Source organism: Acipenser ruthenus, chromosome 38, assembly GCF_902713425.1.
Source record: "Acipenser ruthenus chromosome 38, fAciRut3.2 maternal haplotype, whole genome shotgun sequence".
Lineage (NCBI taxonomy): Eukaryota > Metazoa > Chordata > Actinopteri > Acipenseriformes > Acipenseridae > Acipenser > Acipenser ruthenus.
This window is the reverse complement of record NC_081226.1, coordinates 2,862,815-2,887,183: the sequence shown is the minus strand read 5'-3', so window position 1 is coordinate 2,887,183 and position 24,369 is coordinate 2,862,815. Positions and strand designations below refer to the sequence as shown.

The following is a 24,369-nucleotide window of genomic DNA, read 5'->3' as shown; positions in this document are numbered from 1 at the left end:
TGTGTCCTTATTTGCATGTTGCGTGTGCTGATCACCTGCACTCAGGTGTTTATAGCAGCAGATTCCTGCAGCAGCTCCTCAGACTGAAGGAGAGAGGACACAGAGACTCCAGAGAGAGAGACAGAGAGCTGTGAGACTCCACTGAGAAGGTGAGTGTCACATCATTCTGATTAAAACCATTTACAAAAGGGTTGAGGAATGTTAATGTGCTAATTATGACAAATATTTTGAGCAAAAGCTTGTGCATACAATTTCAAGATAATATACATATTAATTGTTATTTAAAATCAGGTATATAAATCAACTATACATTTGTAGCATATTTTTTATACATACACGTAGGTGTTATGAAATTGTATTGTAACTATCTCTCTCTCTCTGTATATATATATATATATATATATATATATATATATATATATATATATATATATATAAATATATATACACATGTGAATAGATATTTTTTTGCAAGTAGACATAAAGTTTCAATGATTTGTATTTAAGTATCACTTGTGTAGTGGTTATAATTTGTCCCCAAGCTACGATCACAAACAAAATATGTATTTAATCTTCTTCTTCTTCATTTAAACCTTTTGTGTACATGCAAAAAATTTAAAAAAAAAAAAAAAAAAAAAAAAAAACTCCTTTCAATTTATTAGACCTCCTTTCAATTTATCTGTCTATATTAGGGGTTTTAATCTTGACATTTTCTATTGATCAATTAATCATCTGAGCGATGCAATCGATTAATCACACCTGTTTGCTAGTGATATGAAATTGTATTGAAAGACAATTACAAGCAATACAAAGTATTAACATAGTGCCATTTACTGCAAATGTTTCATAATGCCAGCTAATGTTTACACCAATATTTACTTACATGTTATTTTATACTTTGAAAATATTTGCTTACATGTAATTGGAAGATAGCCAAAGTGAGTAATTTAAAATATGAATGTAGTTTTTAATTGCTGTTTGTGGTTTTTATGGGTTGGGAGGGCTCACTCCTGGCTCTTTTTAATTTGATCGTTTCACTGGCAGGGGAGGGAGGCTTAACTAAAAATGGAGGGCTTTCTTTTTCTTTTTAATCAATGGTGTTGCAGATGGGTTTGAAAATTTAGTGCTTTTAAAAGCAAAAACCTTTTTACAGATTTGATTAATTACTGCTTTATTTAATGTATTTAATATTTGTTTAAAAAAAAACTTATATTAACTCAAAATCTCAAATGAAATGATTTGTACAAAACATGGAATAACAAACAGTAAAACAGATTGTAAACCAACCAAAATAACTTTTTGTGCTTAGCTGAAAATAATAAAACACATTAATATTAAATATTAAATTAAATGAAACCAAGTCGTTTTCCATTTCTGCTTTATGCTGGATACTAGTATGGTTCAATTCCATTTTAAAACTAAAATGTTAAAACTAAAATCTGGTGAAATTTTAATAGATTCTCTTATGTTGTTTTCCGCTTATCTTTGTAAGTCCAGTGCTGTGGATGCGATCTGTTTTGGGGGTTGTGACAGGGTGAGGGGTCACATGTCGTATGTTTGGTGACACAAGCTCAGGGGAGGCTGTGGAACTACAAAATGAGTGCCTGCCTCTGCTATGTAAATTGTGTTTGGTAGTGGTTTGGCAGGGATAGGGTTAAAAAAAACTGTTAATTGATTGATCAGTTGTCTATCAGTTATGCGATCCAGGTGATTGGGGTCCACCTGCTCAGGTTAGTTTTGCAGTCAAGGGGTTAGGTGGAGGGAGGCGTCTGTCTGGTATTTCTGTACATGTTGTATAGCTTGTTTTTGTTATATAGAATTTTTCAATCAAAGAATGTGATTAGAATCATGGCTTAGTGAAGCTGGAGAACCGGGCTGGCTGTAAGGGATTGGAGGAGACAAAAGATTTTTAAATATAGTGATATAGTTTTTTTTATAACAGATCTTTTAATTTTAGTCGACGCACAAACATGACAAAGCTGAGTTGCACATTTTGTTCCAGGAAGCTGTCCTTTTCCCATGCTAATGATTTGGTTTAGCAATGAGTGCAAGGGAAAATAAATGTAAAATATTTTAATGTTTTAAAACTAAGAAACAACATGAAACAAGTACATTCTTGCTCTAAGCAAGACTTTGCAATATATTTGAATTCTTTTGGATTATGTGTCTTTGTCCTTCCCTTGTTGTTCACAGGACCCTGTACATAATTTCCATGTTATCTTGTATCAGATTTGTGCAAACATTTTCCAAGAGTTGCACATTATGAAAGGGAGCCTGTTATCGTGGGAGTGCGTTAGGCTGCTTTTTAAATAACATAATTACATATGCATGAGCACAAGCTGAAATACATATGAAACAACAATGAACACAATCCAGCTTGGAGCTGCAGGGATTCCCCCGGGTCCTACTGCCTGTAGATATGGACCAATGTTCTGATTCAAGGGGTTTCCAAGACAAAACAATACTAAACAAAAATATAAAGAATTAAAAACACAAAAATTACAAACTAACAAAAATACAAAAACCCTCAAGACAGGGCTTAAGATAACTAAAACAAGCAAAAAAAAATAAAAATAAATTAATTTAAAAATTAAATAGTCATATTTGTAAAAAGTGGGAGAATGTTCCAGTGGTTTGAAGTAGGTCTGTGCCGAGTAACGAGTGCAAAGCCATACTTGTACCGAGTTGCTGTCACTTGTACTCAGGTGAAACTCTGTTTAGGCAATACTGTACGTGTGCACGTGTGCACTGTGACATCATTATGTTCTAGTTTGTGATGAAAATAAAAATTGGCTGTGCAGCACCCCCTGTGGGAATTCAGGGAGAATACTGTTTGGCATTGTCATGGCTAGTATGCATTTGAAGGATCATCAAGGAGAGTTGGGAGTGCTGAAAGAGTGGTGTTTGTTATTTTTGTATATAGTCACCAGTACTGTTCTGCTTGTTTTTTTTTTGGAAACCCAGCACACCGTCTCACATTGTTGTCAGAAGTGGAGGCGAGGCAGGTACCACAGCACTCACTTGGAAGCTGGCAGGGGAGTGTAGAAATGCTAAACTCTCCCAAATAATTGGCATAGGCAAAACTAGATTGACCCAGCATCTATGTTGAAGTTTTGGACAAAACTAGACTTGCCAAAATTAATGGCCAGGTTCGCCCTGCATCGATTTTAAAGCATTGGACAAAACTAGACTTGACTGCGCTAGTATCAAAATTCAGTGAAAACTGTCATCTTTTTCAAGTTCTGGGCCAATCTAGATTCACCCGTTTGGATGTAGGCAAGTGCCAAAAAAAAGTGGTAACTTCGGGATGTGCCCAGAAGCCCTTGGCAAAGATAGATTGGCCTGGGCAAAACTCACCAGGCCACCAGGTTTTACCCTAACACACACACACACACACACACATATATATATATATATATATATATATATATACTGTATATTGCAACACCTGCGTTGCAATACCAATTTCTGACACGTTGTCACTTTTATATGAAAACATTTTATTCCAACAGAAATTATAGTTGGACAGCACTAAATATAATCTAGATCTCTTCACATTTTTTTCAGTGGTGGAAAAAGTCTGAATAATAATAATAATAATAATAATAATAATAATAATAATAATAATAATAATAATAATAATAATACAAGCCCACCCAATACTCACTTGAATTTCAACCTGTATTAAAAAGATTCATTTCTCTTTGTTTCAGTTTCTGGTGTGGCTATCATGGAGAAGCTGGTGCTCCTGATGCTGTTGCTTGCAGGTAGGTTTGTATTAGTCCCTGCACAGATGCATATCCCTGATAACTGGGGTGTAGAGAAAATGCCTGTAGCTCTGTCAAATGCCATAGTGACTAACATGTACAGAGGAGTTTTCATTTCAATGTTCTCATTCCCCCACTAGCATGCATTACAATTTAATTTGGATAAAATGTTTAACTGTGTTTTAAGATGAAAACATTTACATATTTGAAGAATTACACAGGGTTACAAACATATTTAGTAAGAAAGTCGTCATAGAGGTTCAAAGCTTGATATCCCCAAATGCTGATGAGCCTGGTTCTTTTGCACAGAGGTTAAGGTGCTCTCTTGTGTTGTGCTGTGTCACCCAGCCACTGCCCTGTTACACACACAACCGCTTGTAGTTGGATTAGCCCTAGGCTGCCAACCACAGCTCTACATGTTCTGACGAGACCAAAACCTCTACAGCAGGGGTGCCAAACTCAGCTCTGGCTTTTGTTCCATCCGAGATTAAGTAACTCAGTTACTTAATTAGTCTAATTATATGATGAATTGGACAAATGTAACACTTCTGTCCAGGTCTCAAACTGTTTCATAGGTGGTGTACCTTGAGTCAAGTACATTTTTTTTTTTAAAAAAATCATCTACTGTTAAATACCTTGACAAATATTAAATATATCTAATTGAACAATAGTTAGATCAATTATGCTAATTGAGAGCTTAAGTTTATATATATATATATATATATATATATATATATATATATATATATATATATATATATATATATATATAAAATCAATTATCAGGACATTTTGGACTACAAGTCCTTCATCGGCTGAATACAAAAAAACAGTGCTTTAAGAAGTTGATAAAAAAAAAAAAACAAGTAGTCTTTTAAACAAAATTCCAGAATGTTGATGATGATGATGATGATGATGATGATGATGATGATGATGATGATGACCTCAGAATAGAATGTTCATTCCAAATGGCTCCAAAGTGCCTAGTCTGAAAATAAGTTCACATTCCTTTTGTTTCCTGACAGCATTAGTTCCATAGCATTGAACCATCCCACAAATTGTGATCTCTTCTATAGTGTGGTCATTTCTGTTACAATGTCTGGTGACAGGAAAGGTAGAGGTGTTAATTCGTATACTTCTCAGATGTCCCACGAAGCGATCAGTCAAGCATCGTTTTGTTTCACCAATATATAGCTTGTTACATTTGATGCAGCCAATGCAATATACTATTCCTTTACTAATGCAAGTAAAAGTGTCATGGATAGTAAATGAGGATTTTGCTCCCTTAACTACTGTGTTGCTGTGAATGTATTTACAAATAGCACAGCGTGACCTATTGCATGGAAACGTACCCTTAAGACTGTCCAGATTGGGTCGAATGTTACTGTGGACCAGATGCTCTCTTAGATTTTTGTCTCTTCTGTATGACATTAGAGGAGGGTTATTGAAAATAGGAGCTGTAGAAGGATCATCTTGAAGAATGCTAAAATGTCTTTGTATGATGTGTTGCACTTTTTTGGTCATAGGATGATATGTAAGAACAAGGGGAATACGGTTGTTGGTATTCTGTGTTTTGGTTTTGTTCAAGGCATCCTTTCTGTCTAAGGATAGTGTCTGGAAAACCACAGTTTCAGAAAAATGCACACATGTCATTTGTTTTATTCAAAAAATCACTATCATCACTGCATATCTATATCTATATCTATATCTATATCTATCTATATATATCTATATCTATATCTATCTATCTATATATATATATATATATATATATATATATATATATATATATATATATATATATATAGACGTGCTCAAATTTGTTGGTACCCTTACAGCTCATTGAAATAATGCTTCATTCCTCCTGAAAAGTGATGAAATTAAAAGCTATTTTATCATGTATACTTGCATGCCATTGGTATGTCATAGAATAAAGCAAAGAAGCTGTGAAAAGAGATGAATTATTGCTTATTCTACAAAGATACTCTAAAATGGCCTGGACACATTTGTTGGTACCCCTTAGAAAAGATAATAAATAACTGGATTATAGTGATATTTCAAACTAATTAGTTTCTTTAATTAGTATCACACATGTCTACAATCTTGTAATCAGTCATTCAGCCTATTTAAATGGAGAAAAGTAGTCACTGTGCTGTTTGGTATCATTGTGTGCACCACACTGAACATGGACCAGAGAAAGCAAAGGAGAGAGTTGTCTGAGGAGATCAGAAAGAAAATAATGGACAAGCATGGTAAAGGTAAAGGCTACAAGACCATCTCCAAGCAGCTTGATGTTCCTGTGACAACAGTTGCAAATATTATTAAGAAGTGTAAGGTCCATGGAACTGTAGCCAACTTCCCTGGGCGCGGCCGCAAGAGGAAAATCGACCTCAGATTGAACAGAAGGATAGTGCGAATGGTAGAAAAAGAACCAAGGATAACTGCCAAAGAGATACAAGCTGAACTCCAAGGTGAAGGTACGTCAGTTTCTGATCACACCATCTGTCGCTTTTTGAGCGAAAGTGGGCTCCATGGAAGAAGACCCAAGAGGACTCCACTTTTGAAAGAAAAACATAAAAAAGCCAGACTGGAATTTGCTGAAATGCATATTGACAAGCCATAATCCTTCTGGGAGAATGTTCTTTGGACAGATGAGTCAAAACTGGAGCTTTTTGGCAGGTCACATCAGCTCTATGTTCACAGACGAAAAAAATGAAGCTTTCAAAGAAAAGAACACCATACCTACAGTGAAACATGGAGGAGGCTTGGTTATGTTTTGGGGCTGCTTTGCTACGCCTGGCACAGGGTGCCTTGAATCTGTGCAGGGCACAATGAAATCTCAAGACTATCAAGGCATTCTGGAGCGAAACGTACTGCCCAGTGTCAGAAAGCTCTGTCTCAGTCGCAGGTCATGGGTCCTCCAACAGGATAATGACCCAAAACACACAGCTAAAAGCACCCAAGAATGGATAGGAACAAAACATTGGACTATTCTGAAGTGGCCTTCTATGAGTCCTGATCTGAATCCTATCGAACATCTATGGAAAGAGCTGAAACTTGCAGTCTGGAGAAGGCACCCATCAAACCTGAGACAGCTGGAGCAGTTTGCTCAGGAATAGTGGGCCAAACTACCTGTTAACAGGTGCAGAAGTCTCATTGAGAGCTACAGAAAACGTTTGATTGCAGTGATTGCCTCTAAAGGTTGTGCAACAAAATATTAGGTTAGCTGTCCCATCATTTATGTCCATGCCATTTTCATTTGTTTTCTTATTTACAATATTATGTTGAATAAAAAATCAAAAGCAAAGTCTGATTTCTATTAAATATGGAATAAACAATGGTGGATGCCAATTACTTTTGTCAGTTTCAAGTTATTTCAGAGAAAATTGTGCATTCTTCGTTTTTTGTGGAGGGGTACCAACAAATCTGAGCACGTCTGTATATATATATATATATATATATATATATATATATATATATATATATATATATATATATATATATGTGTGTGTATATATATATACATCCCTCCTAAATCATTTCAGTTTGTCAAGTTTAGTTATTGTATATACAACGGTTGTTATGATCACAGATCTAGGACTGGTAAAATACATTACAAAAAAGAAAATCTAAAAAGCCAATGAAAAGAAAGCTCTGAACTAAATATATTAAGTTTCACGTTTTAAACTGGTAAAGTGAACATTCTTATTGTCTGTAAAATCAATTTGGCGATTGTATAGACCTCTGTATAGACCTCTGTATAGACCTCTGTATAGACCTCTGTAAAGACCTCTGTATAGACCTTTGCACAAACAGTATAACACAGTTTAATATTTACTATGACTGGATGTAACTCTCGTCAGTAAAAGCACACACTATTGTCCAGTCTTTGCTGAGGCATTCCAGCAATTCCTTCCCTTTGAGAACATCTTGAGAGGATAGAGCAGCAAGTGAAAGGGAAGTCACTCTCTTTGAACTTACACACACGAGAGCAGATCGCTAACTCTGCCCTTCTACTAAATGCTTGCCGGCGTAGGGCCAGAAAGTGGTACATTGTCAGAATGTGGTATGCATACCTGTGGCAAAGTGGCTTGCAGTGTACAGGTGCAGGTGTGATGTGGTGATTAAATGAAAAGGCAGACAACGTTAATCCCAGTGCAAGCGGTTTAATTTATAATCCAAGTCTGGCGACTGTAAATAATATTTCCCAGGCAATAACGGAATTGCAGTTCCAAATAATAAACACAGTCAATAGTACACACACAATACACAGACACGAGCACCAGTCCTGGGTGAGTGCTATAGTGCTCGTGGTGCTAAATACAATTTAATCGAGGTAACAAGTGAAGTGCTGTCCGGGTTGATGCTGGCCTCTGGCGACAGCTCCGGACGTGTTTAGCCGTCTGCTAAATAAAAAGCAACAATAAGAGACAAAACAAAACAAACACTCACAATACGATTTCACAAAACACAGGTCCTTCCGGGTTGTTCTTTAACCAAAATGAAGAAACAGATTACGTCGCTTCGTCCCCTTCTTGTCCTGTTGCTCATGACCCCTTGGTAAACGATTGCAGCCGCTCCTCCAATCGGCAGCTGCCACATCATTTCCCTTCCGGGTCGATGAGTTAGTGCACCGAAGCTCTGCCCCCTTTCTAGATGACCGACTTCCCTTTAACCCTGGGAATGAATTGTCAGGCCAAACAGTCCAGAGTACTCTGATCCCGTTACTTAGCACCCTCACAGGTTGGGAGGGAGATCTATCACCAAAGATCATTCTATTTCTGTCACAATACCAAAACTTGACCTGTGTAATGTCAGAAAGTGGAAGCTGTCAGATTTTGTTACAGGTGCAATCAATTGCTATAGTCATAAGGTTTGTAAGGGAAATTTAAAGCAAATGCTAAAGTTAATTATACATTATTTTTTTGCAAACGTAAACTGGACACAGACAACCAATTTCTCTTTAAAGAAAAAACAATCACGACCACAAAACAAAATGCGACATCACCGCAAAGTTGCACAAGTAAACATAACATACTGGATTTTCCCTGCTTTCATAGCGGAAGTTTAGGCATGCGCGAGCAAGCAAGTGCGCTGCATACCATGTTTGAATGCGCACCTGACAATAAATGTTAACCTATTTGTGGGGTTCAGGGGGCGGAGCTAGGCACCAACAACCTATCATCTGCTGTCATCAATTAAATCTACCTTATTTAAACATTAGTCACCTCTACCTAGCTGTCTTGTGTTTTTTCGTTTTGGCATAAACCTAACCGATTTCAAGACCCATCAACTTTTGTATACCTCAATAATGGAGTACTTACAGCAGTTGTCATCGGATTCAGAGGATTCCCAAGATTTTCTGTCATTACCAGATCATTCTCCTCAAGCTTCAATCCAGGGTCCATCCAGTCTCCGTTTTTTCTCCCCTTCTGGTATTTCAGTTACATCTGATCAGGCTCCTGATCAGGCTCTCGACCAGGTTCCAGTTCAAATGTTGCCTACCGTTCCTGCCACCCAAACATCGAATCTGCGCCGATCCAAGAGACTTCGGCCTCAGGGCGCCCCTCTGGATCGATTGTTTTGGAAGGACTGGCCCATGAATAAATTGATAAAAACCCTCCTTAAAAACGGTAATGCGATTCCGGCAGGGAGTGATAGAGAGTCTCTTTTTATTCTCTATTGCAATTCAGTCTCAGCAGAACCAGTCTTTCCTCCGAAAAAAAAACATAATCAGCCGCGCCCAGCCATTCAGCATCCTAAAACAGACAGCAGGCAGTCTATTCCGGATCAAATCACCCCCACAGCTAGCACCGATAACCAGCAGCCAGCCATTGAAATCCAACATTCGCAAATATTTAACGAGATAAAATCATTTATGCAGCCTTTTGCCGATACTCTATCTTCAGTCAGTTCTCAACTGTTGGATCTAGAAAAAAGGGTGTCTATTATGGATCAGGGAAAACAATCTACAGCGCTGTCATTAATTCCAGCCCTAATTTCAGCCAGCGAAGCAGATCCTCCAAAATACAACCTCGCTACTGCATCTACATACAGATCCTCCTCTCCAACTGCAGCTAGACATCACACTATAGCTCTACAAATCAGACGTAACATTCTCGAAGATTTCCAAATTTCACAGTTTGCTGCCCACAGCTCTGCAATATCCAGCAGCAACGCCACAGTTCAATCAGCTGAATTTCAACTAAATCCAACTATTAATAAACTTCTTAATTCAGCTCAAGATTACATGGCATCAGCACTTGCCCCATCTACCAGATCCTCGTACTCTACAGGTTGGGCATGTTATGTAACTTTCTGTTTACAAAGCAGGATTAATCTTACTCCATTCAACCAGGACTGGATCATGGCGTTCATAGTGCATGCAAAGGACTCTCTACATCTGGCACCAGCTACAATCAGACTATATTTGTCAGGAATTCAGCATCAATTTCGCTTGATGTCCATCAATTCCCCAACTCTATTATCAATTCCAGCGGTTCGTCTCCTTTTATGAGGAATTTCCAAGTGCTCTCCGGCTCCTTCTTCTGCTCGCCTGCCTATTTCTATAGACATTCTCAGTAACTTGATTTCAATTCTCCGCCATGGCTGTTTTTCTCCATTTGATGATTTAACTATGGAAGTCATATGTCTATCTGCATTTTTGGGGTTTTTGAGATGTTCTGAATATACAGTTCCTTCTATTGCCAGCTTTCCTACCCTCGGTATCCGCTGCAGTGACCTCAAGCTCATCCCAGATTCTCATTTCATCTTATTTCTTTGCATTTCAAAAACAGATCAACTGCGGCAAGGACAATGTATTCAGCTTTCTAAGATCAACTCTCTGTGTCCCTTCACTTCCATGTTGAAGTACATTGCAGAACGCAAGGCCATTTCATCCTCTGACCCTTTGTTTATCAATTCAGGCCGGTCCATTGTATCAAGGCATTGGTTTTCACACACCTTTCCACTGTGGTGTCCAGAGCAGGTCTTCCTTTGCAATTCTACACTCCTCATTCATTTAGAATAGGGGCAGCTACTTCAGCTGCAAAAGCCAACATTAACCCTTTGCGGTCCATTTATTAATTGCGCGTCAGGCACGCCAGGTCTAATTAATTTTCACATGCGCAGTTAATTTTAGACGCGCTGTTTAAAAGTATTTTTTTTACAGTCAAACGGGTTTAAATGGCCCTGCATATCAACAAAGCACTCACTAGGCATCTGTAGCCCTGCCCCTCCCTTTCGTTTGCTATAGCGTTCACCTATGTAAGAAATAAATAATAATAATAATAATAGTCGTACATACCGATCGATCATCTCCGGATCACTCGTTTTATCACCAAACTCCTCAATAATGCGATCCAAGTCATTATTTTATTACTATAACATCTCAAAAAAGCTCTGCAAATGTCCGTGTTTTCTGTGCGCTGATTCAGTCAGCCAACTTGTTTACTTACGACCACCCCCGTTATCTGATACCTGATACCATGTATGACTATTCATGAGATATATATATATATATATATTTTTCAACTTGTCTCAGCTCCTGTCGCTCCCACTCGGCAATTGAATGGTTTTCTCGGCTTTTTCCGGAGAAAAAACGACTAGACACCCGTTTATTGCGTTGCTATAATGATGTCGGACCCAGTCCGACAAAGGATCTGTGAGGAATAATTGCAATGTCGGACCCAGTCCAACAATGGACCGCAAAGGGTTAACCAGCATTTAATTAAAAATATGGGGCGCTGGACATCATCAGCAGTTGAAACTTATATTCGTTCTTCATCATCTGAAATATCCTCCGCACATCAGTCCATTGCTAGTATGTCCAGAGTGGGGACGACCTTTCTGCCTGGGCCACCAAAGATTTCCCCCTAAGAAATAAAATTAAAAGAAAGGGTTTTTTTTCTTTCCACTGTGCAGAGGGTCTTCACATAGTCATTAGGGTACAGTCTACTAACCCCTTTGTCACATTAAGTGTTTGTTTTCTTTCGTCTAAATGTTTTCTCTTTTCTTCTTTCTTATGCATTGGCGGTTCTCTCTTTTTTCTTCTTCACGTTGCGTCAGCGGGGAGCCGGGGGTCCATCTTTTGGGGGGTTAGTGATTCCACTTTCTCCAACCCTTTGTTAAACTCTGCTTCATTTACCTCATAGAGGAGGGTTCTCCATGAGTCAGAGGGGACCTCCGGCCAAACCCTTCCATCTGCATGTATGTTTCTTTTGGGATTCTTCTTTCAGGTCTGATGCCTCTATGTGAGGGTCCCCAAGCGGTGGCATCCCTCGTGTTTGTCGGGTCTCCTCAAAGATGGTGGCCCCTCTCCTGTTTGTCGGGTCTCCTCAGCGACGGAACCCCCCTTCTATTATGTTGGGCTTTGAAGAGGCGGAACACCACGCATTATATGTTTTAACAAATACTAACTTTATGTTTTCTTTCCGGTTCACGAGCCTCTTCGTATGTCGGGTAACCTCAGAGACGATGCCCCTCTTGGTATGTCGGGTCACCTCAAAGACGGTGGCCCCCCTCCTGTTTATCGTGTCTATCGATCAAGTAAATGTTGGGCCTTGAAGAGGCGGAGCCCCTCTCTCCATGTGTATATGTTTACTAACTCTGTCAGTAAACACTATCAGGTGGCATAGCTCCGCCCCGTGAACACCACAGCAGTTGTTGCGGATTTGGGGCTGAGCACCATTCCACTGAGCCTCGCTAGGATGCACTATCATTGAATACAACAATACAGAGATTACTAGAATAAGCAGGAGCCCCTATTACCCTGTTCTGTAATTCATTTTGCATATAGAAGGAAGACCCGGCTGTCGGTTTTGTATGCATCATGGTTTAAAATAAAAACAGTAACCCTGAACATCTTTTATGTTGAGCTAGCGAACCCTTAACATAAAGTGTGGTTAAAACAGCATTAAAAAGAAAAGCAATATGTTCATGCTTTCAATCTATGAATATCCTACAGCACAAATAGAGCATGTTGTTGAGGACCAGAAATATTTTGTGACCGCTAGAGCTCAAGCAAACAGAAACACAGTGTAACAGGGGAAATCTGTGCTGACTGTCTGACGCATGCATAGTGCTGCAGGAAGAGGGGAGCAGCCTTGGAAGATCCGCTTGTCAGTCATGGCAGTGACACGGAGAAGAAGGGAAGAGGGAACAACAGAGTGTTATTATAAAATAACATTCTGTTGTTCCCTCAGATCTGCTCCTAGAGGGCGTAAACGAGCCAGTAAATAGCAGTAGCGGGGAAACCTTGGGCAGACCCCCGGAAGTATATTTTTAACCTACGCAGTTGAGGGAACTGTGGAGTGTAGGTCGGAGTCTCGGGCCGTGCGGGTAGCGATGGTCGGAGGAACGCTGCAGAGTGCAGCACCTTTATTTTGTAGTTTTGTTAATTGTGTTTTATTTTCTCTTTTTCATTGTGCCTTCTGTTTTGATTATTGTTTTGTGCACCTGCGAGTGTAGCCAAGGTATTCTGTGAAGGCTTATACCATTGCTAGTAATAACAGGATACCAGTGCCACCTTGTGGACAATAATACATTGTGCACCCAAGTGGTGTTTAGCACTACAGATTTCTATCTCCTGTGTCAGTTAATTAACCACCCTTCAACACGCAGTATAACCTAATAAGTGCTTGATTGCCTTATTAATTACCCCCATGCCGCCCTCTCATATGTATGAAACATTTCAGTTTTTTTTTTTATCTGGTGAATCAGTTATCCAATTGTCATTAAACTTGGAGCTATTCACTTGGGTTATTGAGAAGATCAGATTCTGGGGATATAGGGGTTATCTGTTTGTCCGTTTTTTCTCAGCTGTATATAAAGAGAAGACTTTGTGGAGTCTTTGTTTTGGAGAGTAATGAGCTGTGCTAATCCATTAGAATCCTCTGAAGTTGTGTTTTATGATAGGAGGCAGACATCATGACAAAAGTTTTGTTATTTGTTCCCCCAGTTGGGTATTAGGTGCAGTGTTAATTTTGTAAGCGCTTTAATAAAAGTGCTTGTGTCAAAGCATTTTGTTTTCTCTGTACACCCACTGCCAAGCCAACCTCTCACAGGCCCAATATACCTTTTTTTCAGGAATATGTGCAGTTGCATCCGGCCACTTCAGAAAATACCACTTTGTGGAAGATAGAAAGAGCTGGTTTGATGCTCAGAGCTACTGTCGAGAGAAGCACACAGACCTGGCCACCATTGAAAGCCAGGAAGAAACCGAGAAAGTCTTAAATATTTCAGCTGGTTTTAATGATGCCTGGATCGGCCTGTATTATGACAAAGAGAACTGGCAGTGGTCCAATGGAGACAATGTGAGCTACTACAACTGGACATCCAGTCTCAACTGTACTAGTGTCGATTCAAATGGAGAGTGGGTCGACTCAGACTGTCATAGTAATAGATATTCTTTCATCTGCTACAATGGTAAGGTAACATTTGAATTCTGTTTTTTATTCATGCTCACCTAGAAACAGTGTGTTCCTCAATTTTCTTTTTTAACACTTATTTTAGGAATGCAGATACCATTCAGAAAAATATATCAGTCATGACTTTATATTACGATGTATTCATTTTAACATAGCATTCTTAAAAATGGATTTAAAAACAATATTTCCGTAAATTGTTCCTGTGTTTATAGTCTCCTTTAGCATTATGTATTGAACACTGTACAAAAAACAGAGCGCACAGTGGTGATTTGAAAGGTCACATTGTCACATACAGTGCTCCCTTTATAAGGCATCTCTTTATACTGTGGAAGAAGTTATAATGTGGCATGATCACGGCTTCCATTCCACCAGCACTTTCATTCTCGTTAGAACGCGAAACACAAATGGCACGGTCTTAGAACTATGGCTCCAGACTCGAGCGTTATAAAGGGGGAGCATTGTATTTTGAATTGAATGAGGAAGGCTACTCAGTCCTAGAACTTGACATTTTCCGAACAAGCTCAAAGCATGTTAAAAACAGATTTAGAGAAATGTGATAATAACTCAATACTGGAGCAACAGAACCCATTGCATACACCCTAAAAATAACATTGGATGCTACTGGCTTTTTAGTGTTAACAGACTTGAAAGAATAAATACAGAACAGTGTGTTCTATTTTATTTTTGTTTGTTTTGTTTTTTGCTGGGTTTTGTCAGTGGTTAAAGTGATTTTCTATTTTGCTTATCAAATAACTATATAAAACAATGCAAAAGGCCTGGTTACTTTGGGGTACACCAGCAAGATCCCTATTTTTGGGTCAGACTATTCTTAAGAGCATACCTCTTTTCAGATTTGTGTTTCCTTTTTAGAAAGCAGTAACAGTCAGAGATCTATCCTGCTTTAAAATAAACTTTGTATGAAGCTCAGCAGCTCTGTAGAGAAAACCACAACGGCCATGTTACTATAAAGAACGACAGTGACACAGCCTATTTGATCTTCTGTTTGATACCTTTTTCAGACACCAGAGAGAGTTATATCCTGATTGATCAACCGAAAACCTGGTATGAAGCTCAGCAGTACTGTAGAACAAACTACATCGACCTCGTCAGTATAAAGAATAATGATGAAGATAAGAAAATAAAGGAGAAAGCAAATGGAAAGCCTGTCTGGATAGGTCTGTTCAATAATCCCTGGAAGTGGTCACACAAAGGGGAGTATTCCTCTTTTCACAACTGGGACAAAGGGGAACCAAACAATTTAGGCAATAATATCTGTGTGGAGATGTATGGTGCAGCGGATAAGGAAAGAGGTAAATGGAATGACGCTGGCTGCAACAATACCTCGCCTTTCGTTTGCTATAATGGTAAGGGTCCCTCAGTGTTTTCACTCCATCTGTGACACAAAGCATGCCATCATATCAAATAACATTTGTGAATGGTTATTCTTTGCTTATTAAAACAAATGCATTTATACTTTGAAAGTGAATGGTTGTGGAGGTGAAGTTATGTGATCTGTGAATTCAGGTAATGATGGTTAATGTATTCATGGGAATTTATTAATGAACAACTGTTTCATCATAAAGTACAGCTGTGTTGCAAATAAGAAGACAATGGGTCCCATTTTAAAGCAAGTGCCAAGGTACATTCTAGAGGGGAAATAGGAGCAAAACTAACTATTTACTACTAAGAAGAATTATTTAAAAGCTTCTTCCTGCAACTTTCTTGCAAGTTTTATTTCTGTCAAAAAATCTGTTATCCTAAAAAAAAAACTAAAAAAAAACACAGCAATATTGTGTCAAAGGGTCAGAGGTCAATGCCAAGGTCCCTGATACATTCATCACACATTTATCATCTCAAATGGGATACGAGATACAAGACTTCCACGAACATTTTAGAATCAGTTGGCTGAACTGAAAATCAAATCTTTGTCCCAACCCTTTATTAGATAATTATTTATAAAAATTAAACTTAATAATGTTAGTCCTGACAATCCAAAGAACATTATATATGCATGGAATGGGCTTATTTGTGATTTGTAATCAACAATATATCATTTTTTTGTTTTTCAGAATCCTGTAAATATACTTCCTGCACTAAATACCGCTTTGTGGAAACAGCTATGACCTGGTCTGCAGCTCAGACACACTGTAGAGATAAATACACAGACCTGGCCACTGTCCACAACCAAGAGGAAGCAAAGCAACTCTTAGATAATTTAAATATGAGTACCAATGCCTGGATTGGGATGTATCGTGATGTCAATGAGAACTGGCAGTGGTCCAATGGAGATGCAGTCACCTACAACACGAGACGTGCCAAACTCTTCTGTGCTACAGTCAGTCAAGATGGAGATTGGACCGATTCTGTCTGTCATGATACAAAACATTTCATGTGTTATACTAATAATGGTATGCTCTCTGTGATGCGGTGTATAGGCCCCAAACAGGCTTCCAGGGCTATTTAGTACATTTCCTTTGTAAAAGGTGCATGTACAGGTAGTGGACAAAAAATGGAAACACCTGGGTAAATGAGGGACACCAAGTTTATTGAAAACAAGTGCTTCCACACAGGTGTGGCTCATGCGTTAATTAAGCACATAACATCCCGGCATGCTTAGGGTCATGTATTAAAATGCTGGACAGGCCTGGTTGCCTATAATTATGGCTAGCTTGGCTGCAAGAGGAGACCTCAGTGACTTTGAAAGAGGAGTAATTGTTGGGGCACGCTTGGCAGGATCTTCAGTGACCAAGACAGTTCAACTTGTTGATGTCGGTATGGAACTCTGAGGGAAAGACATCATCAGCAAAGGGCAACAGTGGGCGGAAGCGCATACTCCAACATCATGATATCCATGCATTAATTCGAAGTGCAAGGCAAAACAGGCGAGCAACTGCAGATCAATTGACTGCAAATTTCAATCTGGGGCGCGAGCAGCCAGTTTCATCAAAAACGGTCCGCCGAGAACTCCACAGAGCGGGATACCATAGTGGCCCAACGTCCTGTTAAGTCACTTTACATTGGTGTTTCCATTTTTGTGTCCACTACCTGTATGTACAGGACAGTATATCTCTAGGTTCCTTCTTAATAGGAAAAGGGCTCTGAAGAATACAGTAAGTGTTTGTCTGAGAAAAGCATTGTTCATGTCAAGGTGTAAATGAAAGTGTCAGACATAGAAAAGACTTTGAAATAATAGCCACTGTACATGACCATATTTCAGCTTAACTGTGTTTTATTGATTACGCTGAACAACACTAATGGGGCATGGATAAATGAGTAGAACCTCATTTATCCGTGCCCCATTCACCCCCGACGAGTTTTATCTCTGAAATACAGTACTTAACACACACACACAAAGACGCATGCGTCACTCTAAACTCTGTGGAGTCAACACCATGACAGCAGTGCTACAGGTGTGAGTTTCATGTCTTAGTATAAACAGCAGAAGGATTTTGTAAAATTAGTTCTCCTGGGGCAGTTACTTATTGAAGCCGTAAATTGTTTAAAAAAAAGCTGTTATGGAAAAAAAAAAAAAATTGTTACAGATTTTGTTGAAATGTAAGACAAATTTAAATTGCACAGCAGGCTTGTTAATCTAGTTTTAAAGTTTGAAAAAAAAAAAAATAGAATTATATATTTTTTTTGAAATCGCAGAAAACTAGCAACACTTCGCTACCATTATTTAATATGAATGTGTGGAATAAATTAGCGATAATATGTAAGTTGTGGTATTTCTATCTGCTAGCCACAGTTTATAGTCCCGTCATAAAATGTCTTATGATCTTGTAGCTTTATAGCAGTTTTTTTATTAGTATTGTTTATTTTTTGGTAACAGAAAAAGCTAGGGAAACAGTGTTGGAGGTGTATTGCATTTTGAAAAGAATTTGCTAGGAGTTTCACTGTCAAAGTAAACCATTTTTAAAACATTTTTCTGTCTTTGTAATATATTTCATTGCATACATCTCCAGTAAACGCTACTTTGGTTTACATTACTAGTTTCTGTATTTTATTCACTTAGCATATATAGTTTACTTTGAGTTGTTGTGATCACAAGTTTTTGAAGATTCAAACTAAGCTGTATTAATAACAAAGTTTGTAAAATAGTGGCAGAAACTTGGGGAAGCTTTGAATAAATTGTTGATGCTCATAACATCGATATATATATATATATATATATATATATATATATATATATATATATATATATATATATATATATTGTAACTCCTGAATGTGTGTGTGTGTGTGTGTATGTGTGTGTGTATGTGTGTGTGTATATATAATGCATATGTTTTAAAGGTCATGTTACCATTTAATATAATTTAGTCACTTCTGTTTTTAAATACAGTAATGCAGCCTACAGCGAATGTGACTGCCAAGTTTCAAGTCTCGTGGAACATCCACTTGTTTAGCTCCACTTTTCGCTCTAATATGATTAGAAAAATTAACTGTTTCAATACATACATTTTCTTAAAGAAAAAAAAAACAGCAATGGTTTTTAATAGCCATACTAATAACTGTAACAGCAGGAGAGCCAAGACACCTCAATAACGACGGCCCATTTGATCTTCTGTTTGATACCTTTTCAGAAACCAGCGAGAGATATATCCTGATTGATAAACCGAAAACCTGGTATGAAGCTCAGCAGTACTGTAGAGAACACCACACTGATCTAGTCAGTGTAAAGAATGAGGATGAAAATAAGAAAATAAAGGAGAAAGCAAATGGAAAACCTGTCTGGATTGGTCTGTTCAATAACCCCTGGAAGTGGTCGGATGGGGGGGATAATTACACACTTCAGAACTGGTCAGAAAATCAACCTGACAATTCTAAAGGCAAAGAGAAATGTGTGATGATTCAAAACAAAAGTAATAAGCTTACATTAAAAAATGATCAATGCAGCACAGCACAGCACTTCTTCTGCTATGATGGTAAGGAGCCCTGTTTAATCTGTGTTCTTGTTTAGAAGCTGACATTACCCTTTGAGCAGGACAGGGCATAATCCATTTTCATTAATTGAATCAGGTTTGCAGTTCATGATAACCTCTTAAAACCTTTTTTTTTTTTTTTTTAGCAATTTATTCTCATTTTCTCAAAGCACTGTTTAAACTAACAGAACTCTTTAAAAAAACAAAACATTCCTTAAGTTCAATGAATAACGCTCTAGGTGTTAGTTTTAGAAAAGACAGTGATTTCCTGTGATTTCAGATGGCAGGAAGCTGTTCCTTGTGAAGGAGAATAAAACCTGGGAGGAAGCCGTGGAGTACTGCAGATCCAACTACACTGACCTGGTCAGCATCGAGTCAGAGGAGAAGCTCCAGAGGGTGTACCGAGAGGCTAACAAGGCCAGCTCTTCACATGTCTGGCTCGGGCTGCTGCAGAGCTGTACCTTTGGCTTCTGGTACTGGGTGGACGGAGCCCAGTCCTGTTATGATAACTGGGCTCCAGAACACCAATGCCAGTCTGGGTGTAACCAGTGTGGAGCCATGACTGCAAGGAACGGGTCAGAATGGACTGAAAAACCCTGCACTGAGAGGTTCAACTTCATCTGCTACAACGGTAAACGGCCTGGTTTTGTATTTTGAAAGGTGAAGAACAAGGTCTGGTGCAACCCTGAGGGGTATTCCAACCTTCACTCTATCACTGTGCTTAATTAGACCTTTTAAATTATTTTCAGCTCTTAAACAGTTGCAGAGTCAAGTTACTTATAAAATGTTACCGCGAACTTGAAATCTGCAACTGTTTAAGAGCTGAATACAAGTAAAAAGCTCTAATTAAGCAAATGATCAGTTCAATTAAGGGTATAATTCAGTGCTTGAGAGCTCAGTTGGAATGAAAACCAGCAGACGCAGGGGGTCCCCCAGGACCGAGTTTTGAGAAGCCCTGCTCTAGCTGGTCATCATCGAACATGTATTGTGTTTGGCCAGGCACCGTTTCATGAGGTTCCGTGACTTGGCTAAAGTGTGGCTCTCATTGCACCTACAGTATTACGACATTAAGAACGCATTTAATAAAAAAAGCTTATGAGCCATAAACTGCAAGAATAAACAGGCTCACGGTGTATTATGTGTACACCTGTCAAAAACAAGATGAATAGCAAAAACACAGATCTACATTTCTGATTTAAAAAACGGTAGTTTGTAACTAGTTTATTGATGTCTATTTGATGTCTAATATAGATATGTATAGATAACTGGCTGGCCTCTCTTTCTATAAAGCTTGTGCAGGTGTTGGTGTTGGTTTTCCTTGATGGAATCAGTGTTTATTTTTCATGAAGTCTTGTTTCTTCTCCAGGTACAACTGGCTCTTCTCACTGAAGGCTCTCAGTGCTACAGCTTCTGCAGCAGAATCAGCTTCTTACTGTCATGCTACCTGCCATTGCTTCATGGGGACGAATGGCTTATTTTCTTTGGATTTGGAATGATATGTTAAATGCATTTTGTTAAAGTGATAATGACCAAGGCTTTTACAGATACTCTTCATGGCAAACCGTTGTGTTCTTTTGCTGTGTTTTAGTTTTATGGCTGGTTTAACACCCTTTGATTGCCGTTTATATTTTGCTATCTTATCTAAGGTAACATTACTGTAGGTGCAGATTTGTGCTAACACCAGTCGTTAGTTTTCTCAGTTTTCTCAGATATTAAACCTCCATCCAGACCCTGAAGGAGTTAATTATATCATTGTTTCTGTTAAACCTGGGATGGAATGGCCCTCCAGGGCTATGATTGGACACCCCTGTTCTAGAACCTTTCTTCAAAGTTATATTTTTGTTAGTTGTCTGTACATTGATTGGTTTTAAGCAGTGTTGGGGAGAAACAGAATGCATGTCATGCATTACTGTAACATGAGTACATTTTTCAGTAACGTGTAACAGTAGACAGGTAACTAAATGTGTTAACATATACATTTTATGTTAAAAAATAAGTTACTTTTAGTGAATTTTTTTCTTTAAAAAAATGCATAACTTGGATATTAGAAAGCACTTCAACAGTGCAAGTCAAACCACACAGGTCACGTTATCATGCTTTGAGCCAATGAGTGGGATCCATAGCTGGATCTTCAATGAATATTTTGAGCTGTAGCCTGACCAAACTGAAAAACAAATAGCTCTGTAAAATGTAAACTGTGCCTGAGAAGTAACTATTTGTAAACATAACTATAAATAGTTCGATTTTTTCCAATAACTGTAAAGCATTACTTTTTAAAAAGTAACTTCCCAACACTGTTTTTAAGTTAAACATAGCCTGAGATACAATGTAAAAGCATGTTTTTTCTAATATGATTTAAGTTTTTATATTTGAAATATTTTTTTCTTTTTCATATTTTATTGTGTGTGGTGTTTAAGTTGTATTTTAAAAGCATTGAATAACTGTAGTTGACTTGATTTACCTACAAGCCACCACTGGATCATTTTACAGCAGCAGGGAATCCCACTGGATTGAACCCGTCATTGACCCGAGGTCACCCCTAAAATGGGTGTCTGATGTAATCCAGATGGGTTTCCCTGGTGCTGTGCTACACGCCAATCAAATCCAGCTTTGACTAATGCCAGCTGGGTATACAGGAGGTAGATTAAATCACACCATAGTAATGTTTCCTGTATCATCCCTTATAAAAGTTTATCACGATATTGTTACATTGCTGCCATGCTTTTCTCATGCTTATACTATGCATTTACTATAGTTTACCATGGTTTGCCGTGTTTATTAATATGCTTTACCATATAGCACCTCTTTGGTTTACTAAGCTTTTACTGTGGAAAACTTTATAAAGGATTGAACACGCTTTTCTATTTTAAATCCATGTTTTTAAATTGACATTACAATATATATATATATATATATATTTTTACTGCATAACTGTCATGTGTGTTCCCTCTTTGTTTCAAAACAATTGTGAAATATATAAAGGACAGTGAATTAGTGAAAGGTCCATACAGTGTGCATAGAATTCACTGTCCATATGGACTAACCGTTAATTATTTAATTTGTGAATAATCTAATTGTGAAATTACAAAGGGAGCACCAGACAGTATATACACTGACTGGGACATTGTTTAATTGGAAATGGGGTTTGTATTGACCAGAAATGAAAGTTGATGTGATTTGGGCTACTGTAACATCACTTGTCTGTGGGCTCCGTGATTACCTGTGTGCTGCCAGAATTGTGCTTTCTAGCCAATGAGAGGTTTATCTGCATGTTGCAAATCCAGGAGACTGTTTTAATCAATGGACACTTTGGTCAATGCAGCCCCTGCATGGACGGAGCCACTGACCTGGCCCCTGTGAAGTTACAGTGATCCTTCCCATTGATCCTTCACACAGCTTAATGGATATGCATAACATGACATATTTCAAGACCACATAGATTTGCATACATTACTCTAATTTTCAGTCCAGTCAGTGTATATTATTATTATTATTATTATTATTATTATTATTATTATTATTATTATTATACTAAAAACAATTGCTTTAAAAGCCTCATTTCTGGAAACATCCCAGTATCATAGAGACTGTTTCTAAACGTTGATTCTTTGATCCTGTTGTGAACACTGTAGAGGTTTGCATAGTGATAAAGAAAGAACAATTGATGGGATGTTATGTTTTGGTAGTTTGGGGTGTTGTATTGTCGATTGTGAGAGGACAAAATGGAAACTTAAAATGCAAACAGAAACACAAAGTTCTTTAAAAAAATAGTAATGTTAAGAAATGATTTGTAAGGCTACTGCATAAAGCAAACAAATATGGTATAATATTTTAAGTAATGTATTCTATGCTTGCTGTAACTGCTTGGATAAAAAAAAAAAAAAAAATAACAATAAACTGGTTCAGACCATTCCTCTTTTTATTGTCGGTTATATATTTTTTGTTTCCTTTAAAGTACCATAAAAACCAGCGTATAAGTCGTACTTGTGTATAATTTGCCCCCCCCCCCCCCCCTTTTTGAGACAACAATATCAGGAAAAAGCCTATAGGTCACACCGGTGTAAAAGTCACTCCCCCCTTTTTAGGACCCCCTAAAATACTTATAAAATAGACTTATACAAAGGTTTTTACAGTAATTCATTTTGGAAATAGGGCCCAATATCACACACACTGAATATTATTTAAAATTATAAAAGGGACATGTCAAGGCCTTATAAATTAGAGACCATTTCAGCATCTTCATACAGGTCTTGCAAGACCAATTCATTGTTTAGGTCTGAAAACATGTCATTTTTCTGGAAAGATGGATTACATTAAAGGCTTTAAGAGCTTTCTCATTGGCTCAAGGGGCACGTACATTCATTGGTAAATACTAAAAAAAATCAGTATACATAATAACAAGCTAAAATTGCAATAATATGAATTCAATCTTCCTTTTAATTAATGAAGGAAGGTCTGTTGATGAGATGCCACTGTATATACATGACTATGTGATTGGATAACACATGGTTACACAGGTGTAAACTCACCTGACTACATTGGCACAAGAGACAGTCTGTGTTTATGGAAAACAATTGGGAATACAGTGGAGGTGCACAGAGGGCATTGTTCAGGGAAGATGGCATACATTATGCTGGTGCACAAGATGACCAGATGAATATGCAACAGCAAGGAAATCGAACCTTTTCCAGGTCAGCTCAGTTCAACTTGGTGATTCAGGTTTTCCCCTGGGTCCTAGTGCAAGAGGCTTCATAAATACGTTTCCAATGTTAGTGGTAGCATTGGTATTTTTTCTTTAGTTCATAGACGTACAGTAGGTGAGAGGACTGCAAAATTAATTTTAATATATTTATGGCATTTTTTCAGGTTATACTTTCATTTGCATACAAAGACAGAAGCATTTTCAGGTGCACAGCTTGGCTGGGTTAATACAGAGGTCCCCCTTGGGAAGACCTCCAACTACCTCTAGATCTGTTACCATCGACTTCTGAATTCATATTTTGTATTGAAAGACAAGTTAATTACAGGGTTCTCTAGCTTCGAGTCTGGTTGCAATGGACAAAAAGTGGCTGCTTATCTTTTTGCTTGCAGGTAGGTTTTTATCATCCTCACAAGGAAGCAGATCAGCAACAGGAACAGAGGGGCTGCCAATGCTGTGTGTAGGTCAAAGCACCAGCGCCATCTAGTGTCAGCAAAATTAAAGGACACTTGCATCTAAAGTGGCAGATCACTACAGCTATTGCCAAACGT

At 38.0% G+C, this 24,369-nt stretch overlaps 1 protein-coding gene across 1 annotated transcript; it reads left to right on the top strand.

Moving 5' to 3' along the window:
* The first annotated feature begins 15 nt into the window (after positions 1 to 15).
* Positions 16 to 22,988, top strand: LOC117968254 (macrophage mannose receptor 1-like). Its single transcript, XM_059009243.1, has 8 exons — positions 16 to 149; positions 3,714 to 3,767; positions 13,854 to 14,192; positions 15,214 to 15,558; positions 16,264 to 16,602; positions 18,781 to 19,122; positions 19,400 to 19,750; positions 20,486 to 22,988. The coding sequence occupies exons 2-8, from the start codon at positions 3,731 to 3,733 to the stop codon at positions 20,506 to 20,508; spliced, it is 1,776 nt and encodes a 591-aa protein (XP_058865226.1). The 5' UTR covers positions 16 to 149; positions 3,714 to 3,730; the 3' UTR covers positions 20,509 to 22,988.
* The last annotated feature ends 1,381 nt before the right edge of the window (positions 22,989 to 24,369 follow it).

Bases quoted from the DNA above. Each gene is read 5' to 3' on its own strand.
- LOC117968254 (XM_059009243.1), top strand. From the start codon at position 3,731: ATGGAGAAGCTGGTGCTCCTGATGCTGTTGCTTGCAG. The intron at 3,768-13,853 runs GTAGGTTTGTAT...CCTTTTTTTCAG, and splicing joins CCTGATGCTGTTGCTTGCAG to GAATATGTGCAGTTGCATCC. The intron at 19,751-20,485 runs GTAAACGGCCTG...TTTCTTCTCCAG, and splicing joins CAACTTCATCTGCTACAACG to GTACAACTGGCTCTTCTCAC.